The 21,234-nt window shown below is 65.1% G+C and overlaps 8 protein-coding genes across 8 annotated transcripts; 4 read left to right on the top strand and 4 right to left on the bottom strand.

The window, feature by feature from the left end:
- Window positions 1-1,128: 1,128 nt before the first annotated feature.
- On the bottom strand, window positions 1,129-2,742 carry CHLNCDRAFT_11382 (hypothetical protein; the record flags this gene model as incomplete). The annotated part of the gene is made up of 6 exons (XM_005849697.1): window positions 1,129-1,285; window positions 1,538-1,647; window positions 1,803-1,833; window positions 2,011-2,132; window positions 2,276-2,385; window positions 2,625-2,742. Coding segments are annotated over 6 exons (648 nt in total), but the record flags the coding sequence as incomplete, so codon positions are not given.
- A 1,120-nt stretch (window positions 2,743-3,862) lies between these two features.
- On the top strand, window positions 3,863-4,260 carry CHLNCDRAFT_142801 (hypothetical protein; the record flags this gene model as incomplete). The annotated part of the gene is made up of 2 exons (XM_005849428.1): window positions 3,863-3,869; window positions 4,040-4,260. 2 exons carry the CDS (start codon window positions 3,863-3,865, stop codon window positions 4,258-4,260), a joined length of 228 nt encoding a protein of 75 aa, XP_005849490.1.
- A 252-nt stretch (window positions 4,261-4,512) lies between these two features.
- CHLNCDRAFT_142802 (hypothetical protein) lies at window positions 4,513-11,475 on the top strand (the record flags this gene model as incomplete). Its single annotated transcript, XM_005849429.1, has 25 exons — window positions 4,513-4,656; window positions 4,816-4,896; window positions 5,020-5,115; window positions 5,249-5,317; window positions 5,484-5,565; window positions 5,734-5,875; window positions 6,009-6,071; window positions 6,214-6,299; window positions 6,408-6,507; window positions 6,646-6,730; window positions 6,845-6,997; window positions 8,254-8,360; window positions 8,484-8,563; window positions 8,650-8,730; window positions 8,864-8,965; window positions 9,208-9,362; window positions 9,500-9,622; window positions 9,751-9,828; window positions 10,016-10,099; window positions 10,231-10,369; window positions 10,535-10,615; window positions 10,733-10,844; window positions 10,946-11,029; window positions 11,156-11,272; window positions 11,373-11,475. The coding sequence occupies 25 exons, from the start codon at window positions 4,513-4,515 to the stop codon at window positions 11,473-11,475; spliced, it is 2,547 nt and encodes an 848-aa protein (XP_005849491.1).
- Window positions 11,476-12,330: 855 nt separating this feature from the next.
- On the bottom strand, window positions 12,331-14,211 carry CHLNCDRAFT_142803 (expressed protein; the record flags this gene model as incomplete). The annotated part of the gene is made up of 3 exons (XM_005849698.1): window positions 12,331-12,461; window positions 12,610-13,081; window positions 14,164-14,211. The coding sequence occupies 3 exons, from the start codon at window positions 14,209-14,211 to the stop codon at window positions 12,331-12,333; spliced, it is 651 nt and encodes a 216-aa protein (XP_005849760.1).
- CHLNCDRAFT_20972 (hypothetical protein) lies at window positions 14,174-15,370 on the top strand (the record flags this gene model as incomplete). Its single annotated transcript, XM_005849430.1, has 5 exons — window positions 14,174-14,383; window positions 14,489-14,624; window positions 14,726-14,848; window positions 14,982-15,021; window positions 15,139-15,370. Coding segments are annotated over 5 exons (741 nt in total), but the record flags the coding sequence as incomplete, so codon positions are not given.
- A 137-nt stretch (window positions 15,371-15,507) lies between these two features.
- CHLNCDRAFT_142805 (hypothetical protein) lies at window positions 15,508-16,410 on the bottom strand (the record flags this gene model as incomplete). The annotated part of the gene is made up of 3 exons (XM_005849699.1): window positions 15,508-15,603; window positions 15,734-15,818; window positions 16,166-16,410. 3 exons carry the CDS (start codon window positions 16,408-16,410, stop codon window positions 15,508-15,510), a joined length of 426 nt encoding a protein of 141 aa, XP_005849761.1.
- Window positions 16,411-17,021: 611 nt separating this feature from the next.
- Window positions 17,022-18,352, bottom strand: CHLNCDRAFT_142806 (hypothetical protein; the record flags this gene model as incomplete). Its single annotated transcript, XM_005849700.1, has 4 exons — window positions 17,022-17,193; window positions 17,374-17,486; window positions 17,628-17,987; window positions 18,113-18,352. The coding sequence occupies 4 exons, from the start codon at window positions 18,350-18,352 to the stop codon at window positions 17,022-17,024; spliced, it is 885 nt and encodes a 294-aa protein (XP_005849762.1).
- Window positions 18,353-18,763: 411 nt separating this feature from the next.
- CHLNCDRAFT_34626 (hypothetical protein) lies at window positions 18,764-21,162 on the top strand. The gene is made up of 8 exons (XM_005849431.1): window positions 18,764-19,000; window positions 19,127-19,198; window positions 19,352-19,417; window positions 19,580-19,738; window positions 19,983-20,135; window positions 20,293-20,472; window positions 20,647-20,746; window positions 20,874-21,162. The coding sequence occupies exons 1-8, from the start codon at window positions 18,920-18,922 to the stop codon at window positions 20,942-20,944; spliced, it is 882 nt and encodes a 293-aa protein (XP_005849493.1). The 5' UTR covers window positions 18,764-18,919; the 3' UTR covers window positions 20,945-21,162.
- The last annotated feature ends 72 nt before the right edge of the window (window positions 21,163-21,234 follow it).

Below are 21,234 nucleotides of genomic sequence, written 5' to 3' on the forward strand. Positions count from 1 at the left end.
TGCCGCTGGCTCTGGGAGGCATGCCAGCATGCGCTGCCACCGCCTCTGCTGCCAGAGCCTCCTCCACGCCAGCGGCTGTGCCAAACATTCCTGCGCCCATGTTGCTCAGTTTGCGCTTGATGGCGGCTGCAAAGCTGCCCCGAGCGGTGGCCAGGTGCTTCTTGTGGCCGCCGCCCTGGGGCGGCCTTGGTTAGACATCGTTGGGGGCAGCAGTGGCAGCAGCGGCAGTGCCAAGCCCCCGGGGGGGGTTGCCTTTGTGAAGAGCTGCTGGAATGAGGTCATCCGTTGCTTGCCCAGTTTGCCTTGCCAGAGTGGTCGCCAAAGCGTTGCCGGGCGAGGCGAGCCGGACAGCAGTTCCGGCACTTCCGCCGGCGGCCGCCGAGCCGGAGACCGCAGGCACGCGAATCCCCGCCCGCTCATCGGGGGCGGCTTTACCGCCGGTGGCCGCCTCCACTGCCTGCCCTGCGTTCCCGGTCAGCGTCAACGCCTGCTCCGCCTCCACCTCGGCCACCGCAGCGGCTGCAGCAGCCTCTCTGCCAGCCGTCGCTGCCGCACGACTGCTGGTGCTGCCCTTGAGGGTGCTCTTGCTGTGGGTCGGGGTGCCGGGGCCGCTGCGGTCGCTGTGGTCATTGGCGCTCCCCTTGCGGCGCATGAGCAGGCCAAAGGGGGAGGGCTTGGTGGGCTTGACTGCGCTGAACCTGCCCGCCATGGCGCTGGAGAAGGACAGCGACTTGCCAAAGCCAGCTGCGCGGCCGGGGCCGGCCGCTGCTGCCGCCGCAGCGACGTCTAGCGTCGCAGCGGGCCCTGGAGGGGCAGTGATGCTGATGGCTGAGGCCTGGGGCGCCTCGCCCTGCTCTTCGGTGTGCGCTGCCGCCGCCAACTGGTCGGTGTTGGCATCTGCTGGGGCCGCAGCAGCGGCGGCTGGTGTGAAGCTGGCAGACAGCTGAGCCTTGGAGGGCGACTCCAGCACCGCCATGGACTTGGGGCGCTGCACCAGCCGGCCAGGCGCGCAAGGGAGCGGGGCAGGTGTCAGGCGTTACAGGTGGTCAGGGCCCCCGATCTGCGACACATCCCGAAACCGGGCTCAACAATGCGGAGGAGTGGGCCAGGGCAGCCTCTGCCCACCTGGTAGGTGCGCAGCCAGGGGTGGCGCAGCATCTGGTGCACGGTTGGGCGCTGGGAGGGGTCCTTCTTGAGGGCCTGCCTGATGAAGCCCTTGGCCTGGTCTGACAGGTGGGAGGGGATGGAGGGCTCCAACTTCAGGATACGGGTGTAGGTGGCATCCCTGCGGGGCAAGCAGGAACGACGTGGGCGGGGATGCAGGGGGTGGCAATTGCTGTCCACGGCGCATTGGCGCCATGTGCCCAGCGAGCGTGAATGTCCAGCAGGCAGCAGCAGAACTCCAAGCTGGCCAGCGAGGCCGGCTCTTAGGAGTTGGAAGAAGTGTGCGGGCATGCCAGGCCCAGGGCCATGGCGCAGTGTGCCCCTCCGCATCCCCCTGCGCATCCCCCGCAGCCCCATCCGCCCGCCAGCTCACTTGCTCTCGGCCTCAAAGGGCGGCGACCCCACCAGCAGCTCGTAGGCCAGCACCCCCACACACCACGCGTCTGCCGGCAGCCCGTACGCCGCGCCGTCCTCGCACCCGACCTTGCCGACTGCCGACAGGCTGCTGCCGCCGTGCGGCAGCTTCACGATCTGCGGCGCAAATGCCAGGGGGTGGCCGGCCTTGGGGTGGACTCAGCTGCAGCAGTGATAGGCGCAGGAAGGCCTGGGGCAGCCAGCCGGGGTGGGGCCAGCTTCACCTCTGGCGGCATATAGTCCAGGGTGCCCACCCTCGACATCGGCTTCTCCCTGCACCACCACACGCCCGCACCAGCACCAGCCAGTCAGCAGGCGCAGCAGCATCCCCAACCCCAATCCCCACATTTCTGGCCGGCATCAGCTGCTGGCACCAACAGGGGCCACCCGGCCTGCCCCCGCACTGTACGCAACACACGCGCGCGCGCGCACACACACACACACACACTCTCTTGCCTGGTGGTGTTGATGGCCAGCCCAAAATCCCCCACCTTCACCTCCCCCTCCCCGCTCAGCATGATGTTCTCGGGCTTGATGTCGCGGTGCAGCACGCCCTGCGAAGCGCGCGGGCCAGCCGGCAAGGGAGCACAAAAGCACAGGGAGTGGGCGCCTTGCTGCCCGGTGTCTGCCCTGCTGGGCAGGAACTTGCAGTCCTGCCCAGAAGATGCAGGCCGCCACATGCGGGCCTCCCCCACACCTGCGTGTGCATGTAGGTGAGGGCGGAGAGGAAGGGGATGAGCACATTCTTCACCACGTGCGCCTCCGGCATGTATCCGCCCCGCCGGCTCAGCTCCACGTACAGGTCGCCTGCAGGAGGGGTGGGGTGGGGGCAGGGGGGGCAGCAGATGGGTGAGGAGAGGTGATGGAAGGGTGCAGCAAGGCAGGGAGGCGCTGCAGCAGCAGCTGCGCACAGCTCAGCTCAGGCAGAGATCCCCTGCTGCTGCTGCCGCCCTGGTTGCCGCCTGGCTGGCTGCCACCCGGCCCGCCACCCATGCGATGTCGGCAACCGTGAGGTGCGCCCAGCCCCACCCCCACCCCTGCCTCACCCCGCGACGCATACTCCTGCACCAGGTAGATTCCGTCGGCGTCCTCAAAGGCGGCAAACAGGCGCACGACGTTGGGGTGCAGCAGCGAGGCGTGGATCTCAATCTCGCGGGACACCTGCTCGCGGGGCCACGATGGCAGGTGGTTGGAGGGGGCCAGGACGAGCACGGCAAGGCTGTTCACCAACCGTGGCGCCTGCTGCCAGCCCAGGTCCCAGCCAGCCATCTCCTCCCCCCAAACATACACACGCCACGCACCTGCTTCACATTCATGGCGTTCATGCGGTCCCGGTGGTACATCTTGATGGCGGCGTGCACGCCGCTGCGCCCGCACACGCAGTGCACCACGCTGCTCATCACCCCCTCCCCCAGCATCTTCTGCACCTTGAAGTCGGAGAAGGCCCTGCAGCAGGGCAGGGCTGCCCGGCAGCGAAACTGTAAGGGGCCAGGCATTTGCTAAACCGCAGCGGCCGAGGATGCTGCGAGGCAGCTTCACCAGCCTCCGGCCCAGCCCTGCGGCACGCGGCATGCGGCATGCGACACCACTCGCCAGGGTTGCTCCCCCCTCTTCAGCTCCGGTGGGCAGGCCGCAGTCTCCACAATGGTGCGCGCACACAAGCGGCTGGGGGTGCCCGGCCGTGCTGACAGCGCTCGTGTGGCGGCGGCGCCAAGGGCGGCCGCCGACAGGCTCGCGCCGCTGGACTGCACCGTCGCCGCCTTGGTCATTTCGTAGCCGAATATTCAAGAAGCCCGGAGTCGTTGCGCGCTAAACTGGGCCGGGCCCAGCTCAAATGGGCGAGGTGGTGGGCGCCTTGGTGCTCACACATGCGGCGGGCAGGGGCCAGCGGCACGCACCACAGGCCAGAATTGGCCCTGAAACACAGCTTGGGCTGGGTAGGGCACGCTTGCGGCAGCTGGGGCTGGCGAGCTGATCGCTAGGTATTGTGCTGGGAGGCTGCAAGAGGCCCCCCTTCAATCTCCTGAATTGTATCGGTGGTCACGATCGGCGCAGATCAATAACAAGGCAAGGAGGAGATTGTACCGATGCCGCCTAGCTGGCACAGAGGTGCCGTGCGCAAGCCCCAAGGCAAGCCGGCACGTCCACTCTGCCTTGCCATTGTTGTGCGGCTGGAAGACAACTGATTTCCGTCTCGGCGTGCTGCCCGGCTCCCATCAGTCCGCCCTCTCACTCAGAGCGCAGCGCCAGGCTTGTTTCTTTCATTGAATGAAGGCGGCCGCTCATGTCCCGTACAGCGGCTGCACACTGCTCAGCAGCAGGCTGTGTGGTCGACCGCCGGCGCCGCTCGGCCCCCGTCCGCGCCTAGCGGTCCGGGTTCAGTGCAGCGCTACGGGCGAAGTGGCTGCCGCGCTCGACAGAAGTGGGCAGGACAGCAGCCTGCCGCCATCTTGGCCAACAGCCGCCTGCCGGGCGGCTGCTTACAGTTCCACCGACAGGCAGCCAGCCGAGCGGGTGCCCACTCGCGTGACTGGGCGCCTGCCCGAGTGGCTGAATGGGACCTACATTCGCAACGGGCCGGGCGACCTGCAAGCCGTGGAGCACATGTTCGACGGCTATGGCATGCTGTCGTCCTTTGAGTTTGACGGCAAGGCCAACACTGCCACCGGCTCTCACCGGTGAGGTACCTGGTGCTGGCCGCCTGCATGCGCCCGCTCCCTTTCCTGCACATAGGCGTGTTTACCACAGGCGTGTTTACCTTGTGTTGAGGCCTTACAGGTACATTGAATCCGCGGCGTGGCGGCACTACGCCTCCACCGGCAAGATGAGGTGGCGGGAGTTTGCCACAGGCAAGGAATGAAGAGGAGGAGCGCTCTGCCGCCCCGTGTTGCCTGCTGCATGTCCTGCTTGCTATGGCGGCTCCTGTTGCTCACAATGCCCCGCTTGTCCCCTGCCGCAGCTCCCAAGTACGAGGGCCTCAAAGATCGGCTGGTGGATGTGGCTGGCACGCTAGGCGGGGTTCTTGGGCTGGCGCAGGGCGTGACCGACAATGCCAGCGTGAATGTGGTGCCGCTGCCGGTGCGCAACAGGATGGGTGGTGCGTGTGCCTTGGAGCTCCTTTGCGTGCTCATGACGAACAGACTCCAGTTGGCTTGGTCAACCCCGCATGCCAGCCTGCTGCCCCCGTGCCGCCGTGCAGCTGCGGCCCTGAGCTGCGGGTCTCTGTGGTGTGTGCAGGGTGGCGGCGCCGTGGCTCTGACCGAGACGGTGCAGGGCACGTACCGCGTGGACCCCGCCTCGCTGCGCACGCTGGCGCAGGTGTGGTGGGTGTGCAGGGGGTGTGGTGGGCGGGACAGGGCAGCTTTTGTGCCCACACCGTGTGGGGCCAGGGAGAGTGGCGCTGGCTGGCGTGCGCCAACCCGCACCCCCACCACAACACAGGTGCGGTACGATGGCGGCGACGGCGTCAGGGGCGACCTCACTACCGCCCACCCGCAGCCAATGCCCAATGGCGACCTCGTGAACCTGGTGTCTGCGGTGAGGCAGAGCAGGCAGCAGAGGCTCAGGGTGTTGATGCTGGCGAGGAGGTGTGCAGACTTAAATTTGCACCCTGGCTTGCAAACCACGGCGCACCCTTCACCAAACCACGAGCATGCCCGGCTCCACGCAGGTCGGGATGGGCTTCAGTGTCTACAGGCACCCAGCCGGCGCGTTTGAGCGGCGCCAGCTCATCGCCACGGTGCCCCACCGCCGCCCGCTGGCGCCCGCCTGGGTCCACGACTTCCCTGCCCCGCAGGCAAGCCCGCCCGCGAATTGCCCCGCTTCCTGCTGACCCACCCCGCCCTGGGCGCCACCCACCGACCCCACACGACCTGCCCCGCCAAACCTTGGGCTTGCGCCTTGAGCAATATGCCGTCATCCCGGGAAAGCCGCTTTACTTTAACCTCCGCAAACCTGTGAACGGGGGCCCCGCCGGGGAGGCCAGCCGTGCCGGCATGCCAGGACAGGCGGCGAAAGCCAGGCAGCAGCACTGCAAAGCTGCTGGCCTCGCCGCTCCCCGCACACCTACCTGAGCCAACCTGAGCCAACCTCGTACCTGAGCCAACCTAGCCACAGTCAGTCAGTGTCTGTCCTGCCTGCCGCCGCCACCCACAGACTACATCTTCATGGACTGGGCCCCCGCTGACGGTACCACGCTGCACGTGGTGGACCTGCGGGACGGCTCCCGCAAAAGCTACCGCGCTCCGCCATGCTTCGTCTTCCACTGGGCCAATGCATTTGAGTCGGAGGATGGCAGGTGCGGCCCAGGGTATGCCGCGCAGGCGACCGAAAGGCAGCGACGGACGGCGCTTGTGTTGTGCAGCCCCTTCCATCTGGGTGTGCCACGATGAGGTGCGGCGGCGGGCCCTGCATGCCCCGGTGCCCTGCAGGTATCTGCACCTGGATGCGTGCCTGTACGAAGATCCGCAGATCGTGAATGATCTCTACCTGGGGTGAGGCTTTGGTTGGCAGTGGCGAGTGGGAGCCTGGAACCAGGGATGAGCAGCCATCACGCGCAAGGCGCCCGGCTGCGTCCATTTCATGAGTATGTGTGATTCCGGCTGGCGCCCCCCCTGCTCTCTCCGCCCTCTGCAGGGTGCTGCGGGCAGACTACCAGCCGGGGCGGCAGGCGGGGCAGGCGTTCCTGCGCCGCTTCACAATCGACCTGCAATCGCCGGATGGTGAGCGCACTGGGGGTGTGAGCGGAAGGGTGCCATTGTGTGTAGCCGACCTTCCTTTAGGCCCAGGGCTTGCTGCCAAGACCTTACTGCACTTCTGTGCTGCCGCAGGCTCGGAGCTGCCTGCGTGGCAGCCGCTGGTGGCGGACGAGGCGCAGCGCAGCCCGCCATTTGATTTCCCAAAGACCAGCCCGCTGTATCGCGGCAAGCCGTACAGGCAAGCCGCCTTCCCGCGCTTGGTTGCCTCTGCAGCCTGCTTGCTATTGGTATGGGCCCACGCTGGCCAGGCCAAACACTTGGCGCCCAACCGGCCATGAAACCACCGATGTTGTCCTGCTGGACCTCGCAGGTATGTGTGGGGCGCCTGCTCCACCCGCCCCACCAACGCGCACAACAGCGTGGCCAAGTTTGACCTTGAGAACGGGACGGTGGAGGTACGGCCTGGCAGCGCAGCTTGCACGCGATGCTCGTGTCCTTCGCCCCACCACTTCCTGGACAAGTGTGAGCCTGCTGCAGCCCCGTTCACCCAAGGTGGTCCATGCTTGCAGGTGTGGCATGAGTCGGGCACGCTTGTGGGGGAGCCGGCCTTTGTGCCGGCCCCCAATGCCACGGCAGAAGACGACGGCGTAGTGCTGTGCGTGCTGGTGCAAGCGGACGGCACATCTGCCATGCTGGTGCTGGACGGCAGAAGCCTCGCAGAGGTGGCACGCTGCACTGTCCCCTATCAGTTGACCATTGGATTCCACGGAACGTTCCTGGCAACATGAATTGGCACTAATGTTGGCAATGCAGTTCTTTTACATCCGCTTGGTCTCGCACCGAGCCACCCGCCACCGCCACCTTGAGCTGTCGCCACATGGGGCCGCCTGATCTATTATGGCCTCGCTCGCCTCCCATCTCATCTGCATCACTTGCTGAAGTGTGCCCAGGCTTGACCTCACGCTGAGGCTCGTTGTTGGGTGGGCTAGAACCCGATCATCGTGCCGTCTCGGGGCTGCTGGGCGACCAACGCGATCCAGTGCCGGTGCAGGACCAATTGAGCGGCAGAGCGTGCCACCAGCCCTCGGAGCTGCTGCTGGAGCTTTCCCGACAAGCCCTGCCTCTCCAACTCCCCCCCAGTTGTTGCCCACAAGGTGAGCGCCTTCCACCAGCTCCAATTCCACAGCCCACCAGGGTTGGGCTGGCCGTCGGTGCAGGGCCGGCCTCCGCTCCAAAACCGGGCGGACTGTTGTTGTCCTCGCCGTGTTTCGCTTCTGCGTTCTCGTGCGTCATTGAGGCCTTCGATGTGCATGCTGCGCTCACAGGGGAGCGCGCCGTTGGGGTCGTGCAGGCCACAGTGAAAGCGCCCGGGCACCGCCGACCGCCTTGTCAGCCGGGTGACAAGGGCGCAACAAGAACCTTCGATGTGGCGCTGCCAGAAGACTCCAGCTTTGCCCGCTCTTCAGCACCGCTCTTATACCGCGCTCCACGAGGGCGACACCATGCAGAGGGGTGTGTCCTGTCACTGCACACTGTGCCCACCAGCGCCACCACGGGCAACCTCCACTTTGCGCCAGAATGGGCCCCAGCCACAGAGCCTGCCGCGCCGCAGCTGCAGCACAAGGCTATCGGAGCGCAGAGCAGCGTGGGGCAGCACCGAGGCACCAGCGGCAGATGGCGACGTCCAGCCTGGGCATGGCGCCGGTGCTGGTAGCGCCTCTGGGCAGCAGCGCAATGCTGTGCCCTTCCGCAGCAGCACAAAGCAGGAGCCTGAGCGTCCACTCCACGCACCCGGCACACCGCTGGCCAGCTGGCCCTCTGCTGCTGCGCGGCGGGGGCTGTACTCTGATGTTCCTGTGGACCGCGTGAGTGCGATTCAGCGGCTCTGCTTGTGCTGCGCCTGGGTGCATCCTCTGCGAGGCATTGAGGGTGTCTAGATGACGGACCTCCCCAGCTGTGCCTGCATGCTCGGTTAGAGGGCAAGCTGCCGACCTGGCTGCGCGGCAGCTTCTACCGCAATGGCCCGGGCATGTTCGAGGGGGCGCATGCCGTCTTTGACGGCTGCGCCTTGCTGGTTCGCTTCAGGTGCATGGGGGAGTCGAGGGGGCGCAGCTGGATGCCCAGCAGCATGTTCATGTTTTGGTGGGGTCGGGGACCCGCCGCAGATCATCGAGCTGGTGCTTCCGTCCTGGCTGGTCCTGGCTGCAGGATAGACGGCGGCAGCAACGAGGTGGTGCAGTCCCACCGCTTCCTGGAGTCGGTCTACTACCGAGCAGCCAAGGAGCAAGGTGGGCGGCGGGTAGGCCGTGTGTGGCTGCTTATCAGACTACACAGCCCCATGCTCACCTTGCCTGGGATCCTGCACTGGCTGCAGGCAGCATTCGGTGGAAGATGGCACACCCGCCCAGTGCTGTGAAGAGCACGCTCAAAGGGCTGGCCTACGCCTCTGGCTTTGGTGAGCCCACCGGTAGTCGTGTGTGGAGCTGCCGCAGGAGTACTGGCCTTGCAACAGCCGCCCCATTCAGCAGGGCTCCTAAGCTGTATGCCTTCCTTGTCATGCCGTTGCCACTCCTTGGGCTGTGATGCAGCGCTGGGAACGTTGCAGTACGGCAGGCACCTGGGCGACAACGCAACCATCTCCATCTTCCCACAGGCGAGCATGGTGGGGGCTTTCATCACCTGCAGCACGCGTGCTCGCCAGCCGGCCCCACAGCCTGCAAGTGCAGGGGATTCAAAAGGCTCACCCTGCTGATCACCTGAATTCCTGCAGGGGAACGAGCTGATCGCCCACACTGAGACGGTATCCGGCACCTACCGCGTGCACCCAGGCAGGCTGCCGCTGTTGCGGCACATGGCCGGGTTACCTGCTGCTTCTCCATGCCTGCCACGCTGGGCGCGCCGCTCACAACACGCCTGGTGGCCTGTGGTGCAGAGACGCTGGAGACGCTGGGGCGTGTGGAGTACCGCGACTCCATCCACGGCATGGTGAAGACGGCGCACCCGCACCGCATGCCCAGCGGCGACATCATCGGCATGGCCGCCGACTTTGGGCCCTTCCTGGACACCTCAGCCACGCCCAGCAGACTGGTGGGCTGCGGGGCTGGGGGCGCGAGGTGCTGAGCAGCCCTGGGTTGCGTGGGCACGAGTTGCTGGGCTTTGTGCAAGCCGGCCGGTGGTCCTGCCCTCCCACCCACAGCCTGCCTGCCCACGCCCGGCTGCTGCAGCGGCTGCCCGAAATCACGGTGTACCGGCAGAGCCCCTGGCAGTCGGATCGCCGCCAGAAGATTGCCTCGGTGCCGTACGCGCACCCCACCACGCCCACCTGGATCCACGAGGCGAGGACAGAAGTGGAGAGGCGGGGGATCTGCCCTGCCCTGCCTAGTGTGCTGCACCCTGTGCTGGCTGGCCTTTGCTGGGACCTAACTGCCGCACAGCCATACCAAGATGGGCCATGGCCCTCGCCGCATGCGTGCAGGTGCCCGTCAGCGACCACTATGCGGTGGTGGTGCAGAACCCTGTCTACTACAACCCCCGGGCCATGGTGATGGGGCAGGTGCGAGGGAGAACCATGGTGTGTGCGTGCGTGCGGTGGCCGCAACCAGGTGGCAGTGGCAGCAGAGGTGCAGCAGCCGGAGATTCGGGTTGCATGCATCTCCGTGTCACACCTCTCCGCTCCGCTGCCTGCTGCCGCTGCTGCTATGCTCCCCAGCGACTGCCACCCCATCCGCCCCTGCCCCCAGGCCACTGAGCAAGGCTTCATGGTGTTTGACTGGAAACCAGAGTGCGGCACCCTGCTGCACGTCGTGCCACTGCTGGGTGGAAAGGTGAGGCATATTGGGGCGTGCTGCTGGTGCTGAGCTGGCTGGTCCTGCAGCTCAGCCCTGCAAGGGAGGGGCCTCATGGGCACAGCCGTGCCTCACCCCCTCGCGGGGCCCCTTCCCCGCACCCCCGCCAGACCAAAACCTACCGCGCCCCCGCCTTCCTGGCCACCCACTGGGTCAACGCCTTTGAGTCGGACCACGGGCGCCTGCTGCACCTGGACTGCGCAGTCACAGACAGCCCGGCGCTGCTGAGCCACTGGGAGCTGGGCACAGGTGGGGCGGCGCCGCGGAGGAGGCTGCTGGCAAGCAGCTGGTGGCGGAGCAGCTGGTGGCGGCCAGCCAGCGAGGCTGTGATTTGCTTGCTGATGGGTCGCTGCGCAGCAAGCCCCCCGGCCCATTCGCTGTCACTCTGCCCAGCCTGCCTGCACCCACATGCAGTGCGGGCGGGCCCAGTGGGCGGCAAGCAGATTGAGGACTCGGTGCTGCGCAGGCTCACAATCGACCTGTCTCGGGAGGATGGTGAGCACGGCTGCTCCAGCGCTTCTGCTCCAGCGCTGCATTTGGGCCCAGCCAGTCTGCCTGGTCCCGTGACATTCAAATGATGCACCCAACTGCTGCTGGCGCGGGCCTGTGCAGGCTCCTTCCTGGACCAGCAGCCTCTGCTGCAGCAGCTGGTTCCCGACACGCTGCACGGCAACGCGTTTGAGCTGCCCTCTATCAATCCCAACAACGCTGGCAAGCCGTACAGGTAGGCTGGGCTGACAAGCTGCTAGTTATACAGGTTGCCAGCAGGCAAGCCCACTGTGCCTGTGCTGCCCTCGCACCCACCTCGCCTCGTTATCCCCACAGGTATGCGTATGGAACCTGCTGTGTGCGCCCCTCTAACTGCTGGAACGCCATCTGCAAGCTGGACACCTGGACCGGGGAGGTCAAGTGAGTGGCTGCCTCGTGCCGCAGCTCAAATGCACTGCCTGTCTGGCCAGGGGTGGTTCCAAAAAAACGATGTGGCCGGGGTGGCAGATGCCTCACTTGGCCGGCCCTGCCTGCCAGCCTGTGCAGAGTCTGGCACGAGCCCGGCGGCGCAGCCTGGGAGCCCATCTTTGTGCCGCGGCCGGGCGGCAAGGCGGAGGATGATGGGTGCCTGCTCTCAACCATCATGCAGCCAGATGGGCGCAGGTGGGCGAGGGGGGCAGGTGGCACCGAGGGAGATGTCAAGACCGCTGGTGTGTCGTGGCTGCCATCCTGCACAGCGACTCGCGCCCCCCTCCTGCTGCAGCGCGCTGCTGGTGCTGGACGCCAGGACGTGGCGGGAGGTGGCGCGCGCGGTGCTGCCCTACTCGCTGCCCAACGGCTTCCACGGCTGCTTTGTGCCATCATGAGACGCGGCCCTGCACCATCCCCCACGACAGTCTTGTGTTACAATGCACAGCCAGCCCAGCCAAGCGAATGCGCTCGGGCGGCACGCATGCACAGCCATGCTAGAAGAATCAATTACGGGTAACGAGCAAGAGACGGAGCAAGAATTGAAGGGTTCGGGATGGGGCGCTAAGCAGTGAAATGACTACACGAAACGCAGGAGGACATGCACTGGTTGCAGTTAGGTCTAGGGGCCTGGATCTGGCTGATTGGGATCCCAGGGCGTGTATGATGGCATTCATTTGGGCGGAGGCGTCGGGGTGGGCACGCCAAGCCGCAGCTTGAGGGGACGAGAAAGCACGTGCCAGCTACTAGATGTATGGCATGGGGCACAACAGAAACTGAGGAGGGGCATGCGGGGAAGAGATGCGTTAATGCACGAAACGGGACGGCTCAGGAAGCTGAGGGATGAAAGCAGGCAGGGATTCCAGGGAAGAAGGATTCGGTCGAATTCAAGCAAACAAAGACATACAAGTGCAAGGCCGGCATGACGATGCTGTGCAGCTGCGCATGCCCAAGCGGGCAGGACTGGCTGGGGTGGGGGTAAAGCGGGGGCGCCCACTGGGGGCGCGCAGGACCGCAGCAGGAACTGGCTACAAGCTGCCTATTGACTGCTGCACTGGAGCAGCACAAATGAACCTGACAAGCTGCTGCGGGTAATCAACACGCTGGCTGGGGACTCCAGCAGCTGCATGGTGCGCCCGGAGCAACATCGACTCGAGGAGGACGGCGGCCGCCGCAAAAGGTAGGCGGACACGGCGCTAGGATTTGAGGCGGGCTGCTGCCTCGCGCGGCACTAGGGGGCACGGCCCCGCGCTTCAGGGCTTGAAGCTGATGTCCTTGTTGTCCTTCTGCAGCAGCTCGGCATACACCTGGGCAAACACGGCCTGCCGCAGACGCTCCTCCTCGCTGATCACCGACGCCACGCACGGCTGCTTCCACATGCCGCCTGCAGACGTGCGGGGGGCAGCGGCAAATCAGCATGCATGCAGCTGTGGGAGGGAGACGAGACGCATTCAAATATCAACATCCTGGGGCACGAGTGGTGCAGCTCCCAGCGGCTGCATGCACCCCAGCAGGACAATTTCAACTCTTACCCTCGGGGTTGGAGCGGACCGCCTCGGAGTGCGCTTGGGCAGCCTGGAACAGCGTGCCTTGCACGATGCTGGCTGTGCGCTCCAGGGCGCTCATTTTCGACTCGATGCCCTGGGTGGCATCGGTCAGGGTGTGCCGCAACTGCTCCACCGCCCCCATGGTGGCAGCGCTGAGGAAGTCCATGACCGCAGCAGCCGGCTGCTGTTGCACAGCCGGGGCTGGTGCCGGTGCGGCAGCGGCAACGGGGGCTGCTCCCAGCGAGGCGCCGCCGTCGCTGCCGACGGGAGCGGCGGCAGCGCCCGCAAACACCAGCTGCTGCCGCTGGCCCTGCAGCTGGAGCGCCACGGCTGCCAGCTGCACCCAGCGGACCAGCCGCTGCAGCACCAGCAGCAGGCCCAGCAGGCACTGCTGCACGCGGGTTGCGGTGCCGGCGGCCTCGCCCGACAGCTCCGCGATGAAGCGGGTCAGCCTGGCCTGCAGGGCAGCACATGCGGGCACGACGTGAACGGTTGTGGGCTATGTGGGGCCTGCGTGGTGGGCGGAGCGGGCTCTGGCACGGCGAGGGGCAGGTCGGAGCCAGATATTCTGGGGGTTTGCATCGGCCGCTCCTCACCTCTGCGCCACTCAGGAGGTTGGTCTGTCCACTAGCAGCCACGACAACGGCCAGGCGAGCGCGGGGGCGGGCTGGCAGGGCCGGGTGCCTTCCAGTGGCTTTCTGGCACCGCTGCAGCACGCACGGCCGCGGCAGCGGCACTGCGCGCACGCAGCAGCTGTATGCCCTCATGGGCCGAGGGTCTCCAAGCTCCAAGTTGAAAGCGCGTGGGTTCAGCGCCGGTGCAACAGAATGGGTCGCAGAAGGAGTGGCAGGCCTGGGCTCAAGCAAGGGTGTGTGAGCGGTTGAGGGAGTGGCGGTTCTATGAGATGCAGTTCAAGTGGGGCCTCAGGGGGCTGACGCCCTGCTGGACTGGACATGGACTGGAAACTGGAAAACAACATGCATCTCATTTGTAGGTGCCGCCTTGTGTAACATTGAAATCCTGCGCACGCTGCTGCTCAGGGGCAGCTGATTACTGTGTTGTCAGCGCAGGAAGACGCACAGGCGAGCCCCCGCCCCATGTTTGGCCAAAGAGGTCCTGCTGAGCAGCGAGTGCGCAAAGGTACACACAGATGGCAGACAACTGTGCGCAAAATGGTGGCTGGATTGTGTTGTTGCTGACCGCCGCCGCCGCCGCCTGGCGCAACCCACTGCAGCCCCCTCGCTGGCGGGCAAGCAGGCGCTGGACAGTTACTTCAAGCCCGCCGCACCACAGCCGTCGTGGGCGCAGCTGGCCCGCCTGCATGCGGGTCAGTACGTTGCAGTGGTAGCATGCCTTCTGCTGCTGGCCGCCTCGGAACGCTGGGACCCTTTCAGACATGTGAGTTAGTTGTGCAGGGCAAGCCAGTTCCTGATGCGTCTCGCGGCACATTCGCACAGTGCAGCACTGATCATTAATGAGTTAGGCTTGCTCCTTGTCATTGCGTGGCCTTCTGATTCAGGCAGTCTACGCAGGGCCCACCTCTGATCTGGAGACTTGGAAGTACTCGTACCCGTTGAAGACGGGCATGCAGGTCCCCGCCTGGGCGGTGCCCTGCGTTGCCCTCTTCAGCCCTCTCCTGTGCATCATGGGGTTTCGGCTGGCGGGCCGCATCAGCCGCGTGGAGGCGCACCATGCCAGCCTGATGGCAGTCTCCTGTGTGGCAACCACTGGGCTACTGACCAATTGGATCAAAATTAATGTATGTAATGTTACTGGTTGGCAGGCAACCGACTGATGGCATGCATTGCGGCAACACCTGCAGAGCTCTGCAGCCACTGACGCCTCAATGCTGTGCACCCGCCAGGTTGGCCGCCCCCGCCCCCACTTTGTGCACCGCTGCTGGCCCAACGGCACCAAACCGGTGTACACGCCTGATGGGCTGCCCAAGTGCGCAGACAATGCCATCAACGTCGCCGAGGGGTTGAAGAGCTTTCCATCAGGTCTGATCCTTGGGAGATAGAAGAGAAGGAGACGAAGAGCCGGGCCGAGTTGCCCCCGTTGTCTGTGTTGATTCGGGTGCGCATGCTGTGCTTGCGTGCAGGCCACACCTCCTGGAGCACCTCTGGCTTGGGCTACCTCACGCTCTGGCTGCTGGGCAAGCTGAATTGCTTTGACGGCCAGGCGCAGCCAACACGTCTTGTCGTCGCTTTCGTCCCGCTGCTAGGTGAGCAGCCCAACATGTTGCTCTGCATGCAAAATGGTGCCGTCCAGTGCATGCAACGCAGTTGTTTGTTGGTGGTGCTACAGGAGGATTGCTCCTCAAGCCGCTGCCCAGTTCTATTGTGACGTCCCTGCAGGTGCTGTGTGGATTGGAATGAGCCGAGTGCAAGATTACTGGTGAGCTGCTGCAGCTACCGTGGAAGGCCGCACATGTCGGGCCAACATTTTGAGGTGTGCTTCATCTGGCCTTGTGGTGCCAACCCGGTGCTCATTGATGGTGCTCTTTGCTTGCAGGCATCATGTTGAGGATGTAGCGGCAGGCTTCTGCTTGGGCCTCTTGCTCGCATACCTGCACATCCGCCAGATCTATGCTGGCAGCATGGGCCAGCATGCCGGCATGTTGACAGCGGCAGTGCGGGGGGCAGGCGGCAAGGGCGGCCTGACAGTGTCGCCCAGCAGGTTTTCGCTGCTCGGCAACGGTGAGACGGCCGAAGAGCAGCCACACTCGGGCGAAGAACGAGTCTGAGAGTGCGTGGTTGCCTTCTTGAATGCTGCATGCCTCACATGTTCAAGTTGGCAACAGCAACATATCAACTCAAGTTCAGCACTCGTATACAAATTGAGAAGCGAGCGGAGATGACGATGCCAAAAAATGAAATCCCATCACCAGATGTAGGGGATCAGCTTCTTCGTGCTGCGCTTGTACTCCTCATACTGCGCCCCCCACTTCTCCACCAGCAGCTCTTCCTCGTATGAGGCCTGCAAACAAAACATCAGCACACCACACAGTTAGCTGAAGGGTCAGAACCGCCCCTGGGTTGTGTTCATGTCGCTTCAATCGTCACTCCTTCCCAGCCACACCCCAGCCTGCCTTGCGATCGAGGAGGACAAGCGTCAGGATGGCAAACACCAGGCGCAGATCGTCGCCCAGCGCCAGCGAGAGCCCCACGAAGGCGAGCCCTATTCCCCCATACCTAAGGGCAAGGTGGGGCAACACAGCATGGAGAGATAGACCAAAGCTTAATTTTGCATTCAACGCTCAACAGTCTGCTCTTATTTCTGCATGCATCTAGCTGCCCCACCCTGTGGCGCACATGGGGTGGCAAACGAGTCCATAGATGCCGTCTGTCACAAGCGAACTTTGGTCTCTGGGCTTGGGCAGTGGCGTCAATTTTTTTCCGAGGCCCTGCTGCGCAGCGACTCTGCAGGATACAAGCCGTCACCATTGACTCCAAGCATTACGCAGGGGTGCAGCTATTCAAGCAGGCATGGGCAGCTATTAAAGCCAAGGCATGGTCAGCTTAACTGCAGCGAGACTTACGCAAGTCCCAAACCGCCTGCAATGGTCAGCCAGCCTGCCGCATCTAGCAGCGCACGCAGCCCATCCGGTGGGAAAGCGACCAGCAGGAACGCCACCAGTTGTGCAGCAAACCAGGCCTCGCCACGCTTGCCAAGCTCAGGGCTGTCCACAATTTCCTTCAGCAGCTCCTGGGCCCACTGGCCATCCACCGGCTCTGGGGCAGACGGTTTATGTTCCCTGCAGGGCAGCACAAACCACAGCGTCATAGCTCGCCCCTCATTTCCTGCCCCACCCGCCACCCACTCAAATGGTTGAGGCGCAGCAAGGCAAAGCAGCCACCGCCGCTGCGGCACAGCCCACTCGCCCTTGCTGGCCTCCTTGCGGCGCGGCGCAGGCTCTGCCGCTCGCTGCCTTGCCACGCCCGGGAGGTTTCAGCCCTCTGCTGCCGCACGCGCTCAGGGGGCGCAGCGCTGGGGTCCGCACCGCAACCCCACAGCCCTGCTGCAGCGTGCAAGTCAGTGAAATCATGTTGGGGGAGCCTGATGAGCGTTCGGAACCGGTGCTCAGATAGCCAGAAGTGTGTGGTGCATGTTATAAATGCTGTCGGCCCCAGCATGCCACAGCATGGGGGACCAAAGCCTTTCATACCCCTTCCTTCGCTCTCATGCCATTGCTCTCAAAATTACACAGCGAGAGTACAGTGTACAGGTGCCGATGTGGCGCAAAAAAATATGGGGTTCAGGGTACACAGGCACGGGCAAGGAACTCGCATGCAGTGCAAGAGCATGCCTATAGGGGATTGAGGAGGTGAGTGGGGCACGCAGCTAGCTAACAAATTCTGCGCACTCGAGTCGGCCCCGAAGGGGCGATGTCATTGTCAGAAGACGTCGGGGTTGTTCTTGAAGCCCGCCGCCTGCATCGCATCCTTGCCATCTGCGGCCTGCTTCAGGTGCAGCGCCAGGCTGTAGTTCTGCACCTCCAAGGCGTGCACCTTCTGCTGGAACCCCTCCAGCATCTGCCGAAGCTGCGCCACCTCGGCCTCCTTGCCGCTGTAACACATCACGAGGGGGATGGGGGCAGGAGGGCGGCAGCAACAGGAGGTCAGAGGGGCCGGGGCTGTTGCGGAATGGCAGACGACAGGCGCAGCAAAGCAAGCAGCTGCGCCATGCATGCAGGTGGGTACGCGCGGGCGGGCTCCAGCCTGCCACGATGCGCAGCGCGGCCCTCACCTCAGCTCCTGCAGCCGCGCGTTCTGGATGGCCACCGCGCGCTTCAGCAGCTGGTTTTCGCGCTGCGCCTCGCACAGCTGCCCACGTAACCGCTCAGGATCGGGTGCAGAGCCCTGCAGGGGTGGCTGGCGGCGGGACCGGGGGGGCAGTTGGGGCCGTGTGAGGTCGCAAGACGCAATGGTTGTGCAGGCAGGCAGCGCAGGAAGTGCTCAGTGGCACGCACTGACAACCTCACATCCAAGCAGCCATCGCACCTGGTGTTTTGAGTGCTGCACAGCGGCCTGCTCAAAGGCCTGCAGCACCTTCGAGGCACGCGCCCGCGCATCCGCCATGTCCTTGGCTGCTGCCATCTCGTGCACCACAAAATCCACCCACTCCTCTGCCGACTTGGGCACTGCGGTGGTGGCGGTGCCGCCACCATTGCTGCTCGGCGCCTCTGCTGCCGACTGCTGCTGCTGCTGCTGCTGGTGTTGCTCTGCTGCTGCAGCTGCCATGGCCGCTGCCTGTTCTGAAATGGCCGCTGAGGAGGAGGCAGCAGAGAGGCGGAGGTCGGTGAGGTGCTTGATGGCGGCATCTATGTTGTCGCCGTACTCGGCCAGGACGTCGGCGATGACCTGCAGAGGCGTTTGGGGGTGGTTGAGAGGGAGGGCTGGGGAGCGAGGCACGCAGGTTCCGACAGAAGAGCCGCTGCAGGGCACAGCCCCAGTCTCAGCCGCACCGCTTTGGCAGCATGCCGCACCTTGTCGCTCATCTCTGGGAAGAGGCCGCGCAGTGCTGTGACGGTGGTGTGGCCGACGGTGTAGGCGTGCTGCGCAGCCGAGTCGCCGCCGCAGCGGGCAGAGGGGCTGCCGCGCTGTCGGTAACGCTTGTGGGAGGCTGCGCTGCTGTCCAGACGCTGCAGGTGGTCCTCGTTCTCCTCACTCTCGTACAGGCGCTTGCTGCCGACGGCGAAGGGCGAGTGCTGCGTCGCCACAGACATGATACCGCTGCCCTGCGGCGCGGCAGCCGCTGTTCAGCAGCTGCTGCTGTCGGGTCGGGGGATGCTGGGAGGGCGCTGGGAAGCCGCCGGGCGAGTTCGAGCTGGAGGAAGCGGATTCGAGGGCCAAGTCGCAGTTTGGAGCCGCGCCGGTGCTGGCTGGGCGCTGGCGCTACCGCGACACACCGCTACTGCCCGAACGGTGGGCTGCAAGGGGCCGCTCGTGCTGCTGGGGCGCAGGGGAGGGGAGCCGCCCTGAGCGCGTGGAGCCAGCGGCAAGGTCTGAGGTCAACCTGCAGGAACACGGGAAGGGAGAACTCTTTCAGTTCTTTGTCGCAGCGGGAGCTTTCTTGGGCGGCCATGCGGGTGGAGGGCTCATGCCGACCTCCCATCGCCACAGTTTTCAGGCCGACAGAGTAATCAGACGCCTCACAGAGCGGCAGGCAAACCCGGGCTGGCAGAGCGGCTCGGCAATTCTCCACTTCAGTGCTGGGAGGCCAACCCTTCACAGACCTCACCCAGCCCCGCCGCCTTGCCATCTGTCGATCAGTGCTGCCCTGGTAGCTCGATATGCGGAGCGCGGCTGGGTTGCTGCTGCGCTACTCTGCGCTGCTCGGCCAGCAAGCTGCCACAACGCCAGCAGCAGTGCAGGTGGGTGCCTGACCTGGGCTGTGGGGAGGCCGCCGCCCCGCAGCCTGCCCTCACGCCGCCAACCCTGCCCGCTCTTCCTGCCACCACCGCCGCCGCTGCTTTTCCTGCAAACCACTGCTGCTGCAGGCTACGCAGGCGGTGGCATGCGCAGGCAGCCGACGGTGGTTTGCTACCAACAGCCACGACATCTTCAACACGGTGAGTAGAGGGCATGGCGGGGGCCTGTCGGTGCCCGCTGGTCTTGCTGTGCACCAAATGGATGGGAGGGCCGTTGCAGGAACTGCATGAGTGCCATGCGCAGCCTGGCTGGGCACCAATCGCACTGCCACCTTCCCACCCGATGGGCCGCAGCACCGCCACGAGGCACACAACAACTGGGACACCGAGTTTGACTTCACAGACGCCAACTACGAGAAGGTCGGTGGGGTGGCGCTTGCCTCTACGCCTCGCCTGAGTTTCGCTTGTTCTGCACGACTGCAACAGTGGGGGTGCTTGTTCCCAGCGCATGCTTCGGTGCTGCTGCATGGGGCACCATGTATGCCACCCCCCAACCCTGCCAGCCAGCCCTCCTCGCCGCAGGCCGCCGAGATCATCTCTCGCTACCCGACCAACTACAAGGCCTCTGCCGTCATCCCGCTGCTGGACCTGGCGCAGCAGCAGAACGACGGGTGGCTGAGCCTGGCGGCCATGAACCGCGTGGCCAAGGTGCTGGACATGCCCGAGATCCGGGTGTACGAGGTGGGCACGGGCCGGCACCTGGGGTGGCGCGGTGGTGGTGTGCGGGCATGCGCCGCCGATATGGACAACGGCCAGGGAGCCGCCACTTGAGCCGTACTGCCAGCGGGGATGCAGACAACACCTTGGTTTTGCGGTGTGTTGTTGTTGCCCTCATCCGCACTGTGTTCACTGAGAGGTGCACCGAGAGATGCCACACCCCCGCCCCCACACCTCTGAATCCCGCCTGCCGCCGCCGCCGCCGCAGGTGGCCACCTTCTACACGATGTTCAACCGCAGCAAGATGGGCAAGTACCACGTCATGGTGTGCGGCACCACGCCCTGCATGCTGCAGGGCGCCAAGGGCATCTACAAGGCGCTCAAGGAGCACCTGGGCATCGACTACGGCCAGACCACGCCGGTGAGGCTGCGGGGATGGACGGCGGCCCACGCTCGGGTTCATGGCTGGAGAGGCACTCCCAGAGCTCAGCCAGAGCTCAGCTGCAGCCGCACATGTGTGCTGAGCCCCCCACCCCCACCCACCCGCCCCTGCCCCTGCTCCCCTGCCCGCCACGCAGGACGGCATGTTCACGCTGGGCGAGATGGAGTGCATGGGCGCGTGCGTCAACGCGCCCATGATTGCGGTGGCCGACTACACCAAGGGCGTGGAGGGCTTCTCGTACAACTACTACGAGGACCTGACCCCCGCTGACACGCTGGCCATCATCGACACGCTGAAGAAGGGGGGCAAGCCAAAGGTGGGGGCCAGGCGGGAGAGGCGGGGCGGGTGGCGAATGCGCCGGCAAGGGGAGGAGCGGTGCGGGCTGTGTGCGTCTGGCCGTGGACAGGCCGTTTGTGGCGGTGCACAACAAGCGGGGATGCCGTGGAGCCAGCACTGAGGCGGCGCCGCGTGTGCCCATGCCGTGCTGCAGGTTGGCTCCCAGCACCGCAGCAAGGCTGAGCCCGCGGGCGCGGTGGTGGGCGACAAGTGGGTGCCCAGCAAGCCAGCGCCGGAGCAGATGACGCTGATGGGTGAGGCCGGCCTGCACCTGGCTGCTTGGAGGCTGTCCAGCTGGCAGCGTATGCACATGTATGGGCATGCGGGTGGGCGTTCGTGTCGTGCACTCAGGACCCTGGTTGCTGTGCATCGTGCATGCAGGCGAACCCCCGGGCCCCTACTGCCGCAACCTTGACGAGGAGCCGGCGCAGCAGGCGGCGGCCCCCAAGTGACATGGCACCCTAGTGCCACCCGCCGGCCCCGCATTATTTGCTGGCGGACGTGTACTCGCCCTGGGCAGAAGCGGCGTTAAATGTCTTGCACTGCCACCAATGACGCTGCCGCGGTGGCTCCCAGGAGCCGCCAGGCCTCTGTAAGCTCTTTTCCCTCGCTCTCCTCCCTCATTGCTGTCATGCCCTGAAGGCGCACAACAGTGTAATCACTGCCGTAGCTTTGCAACCATAGCTGCTGCTCAGGTCGGCATGTACTTGCATAGCAATGTCGGCAGGCCCGCTGCCGGCAG

The sequence above is a fragment of the Chlorella variabilis genome (assembly GCF_000147415.1).
Source record: "Chlorella variabilis unplaced genomic scaffold CHLNCscaffold_5, whole genome shotgun sequence".
NCBI classification, from domain to species: domain Eukaryota; kingdom Viridiplantae; phylum Chlorophyta; class Trebouxiophyceae; order Chlorellales; family Chlorellaceae; genus Chlorella; species Chlorella variabilis.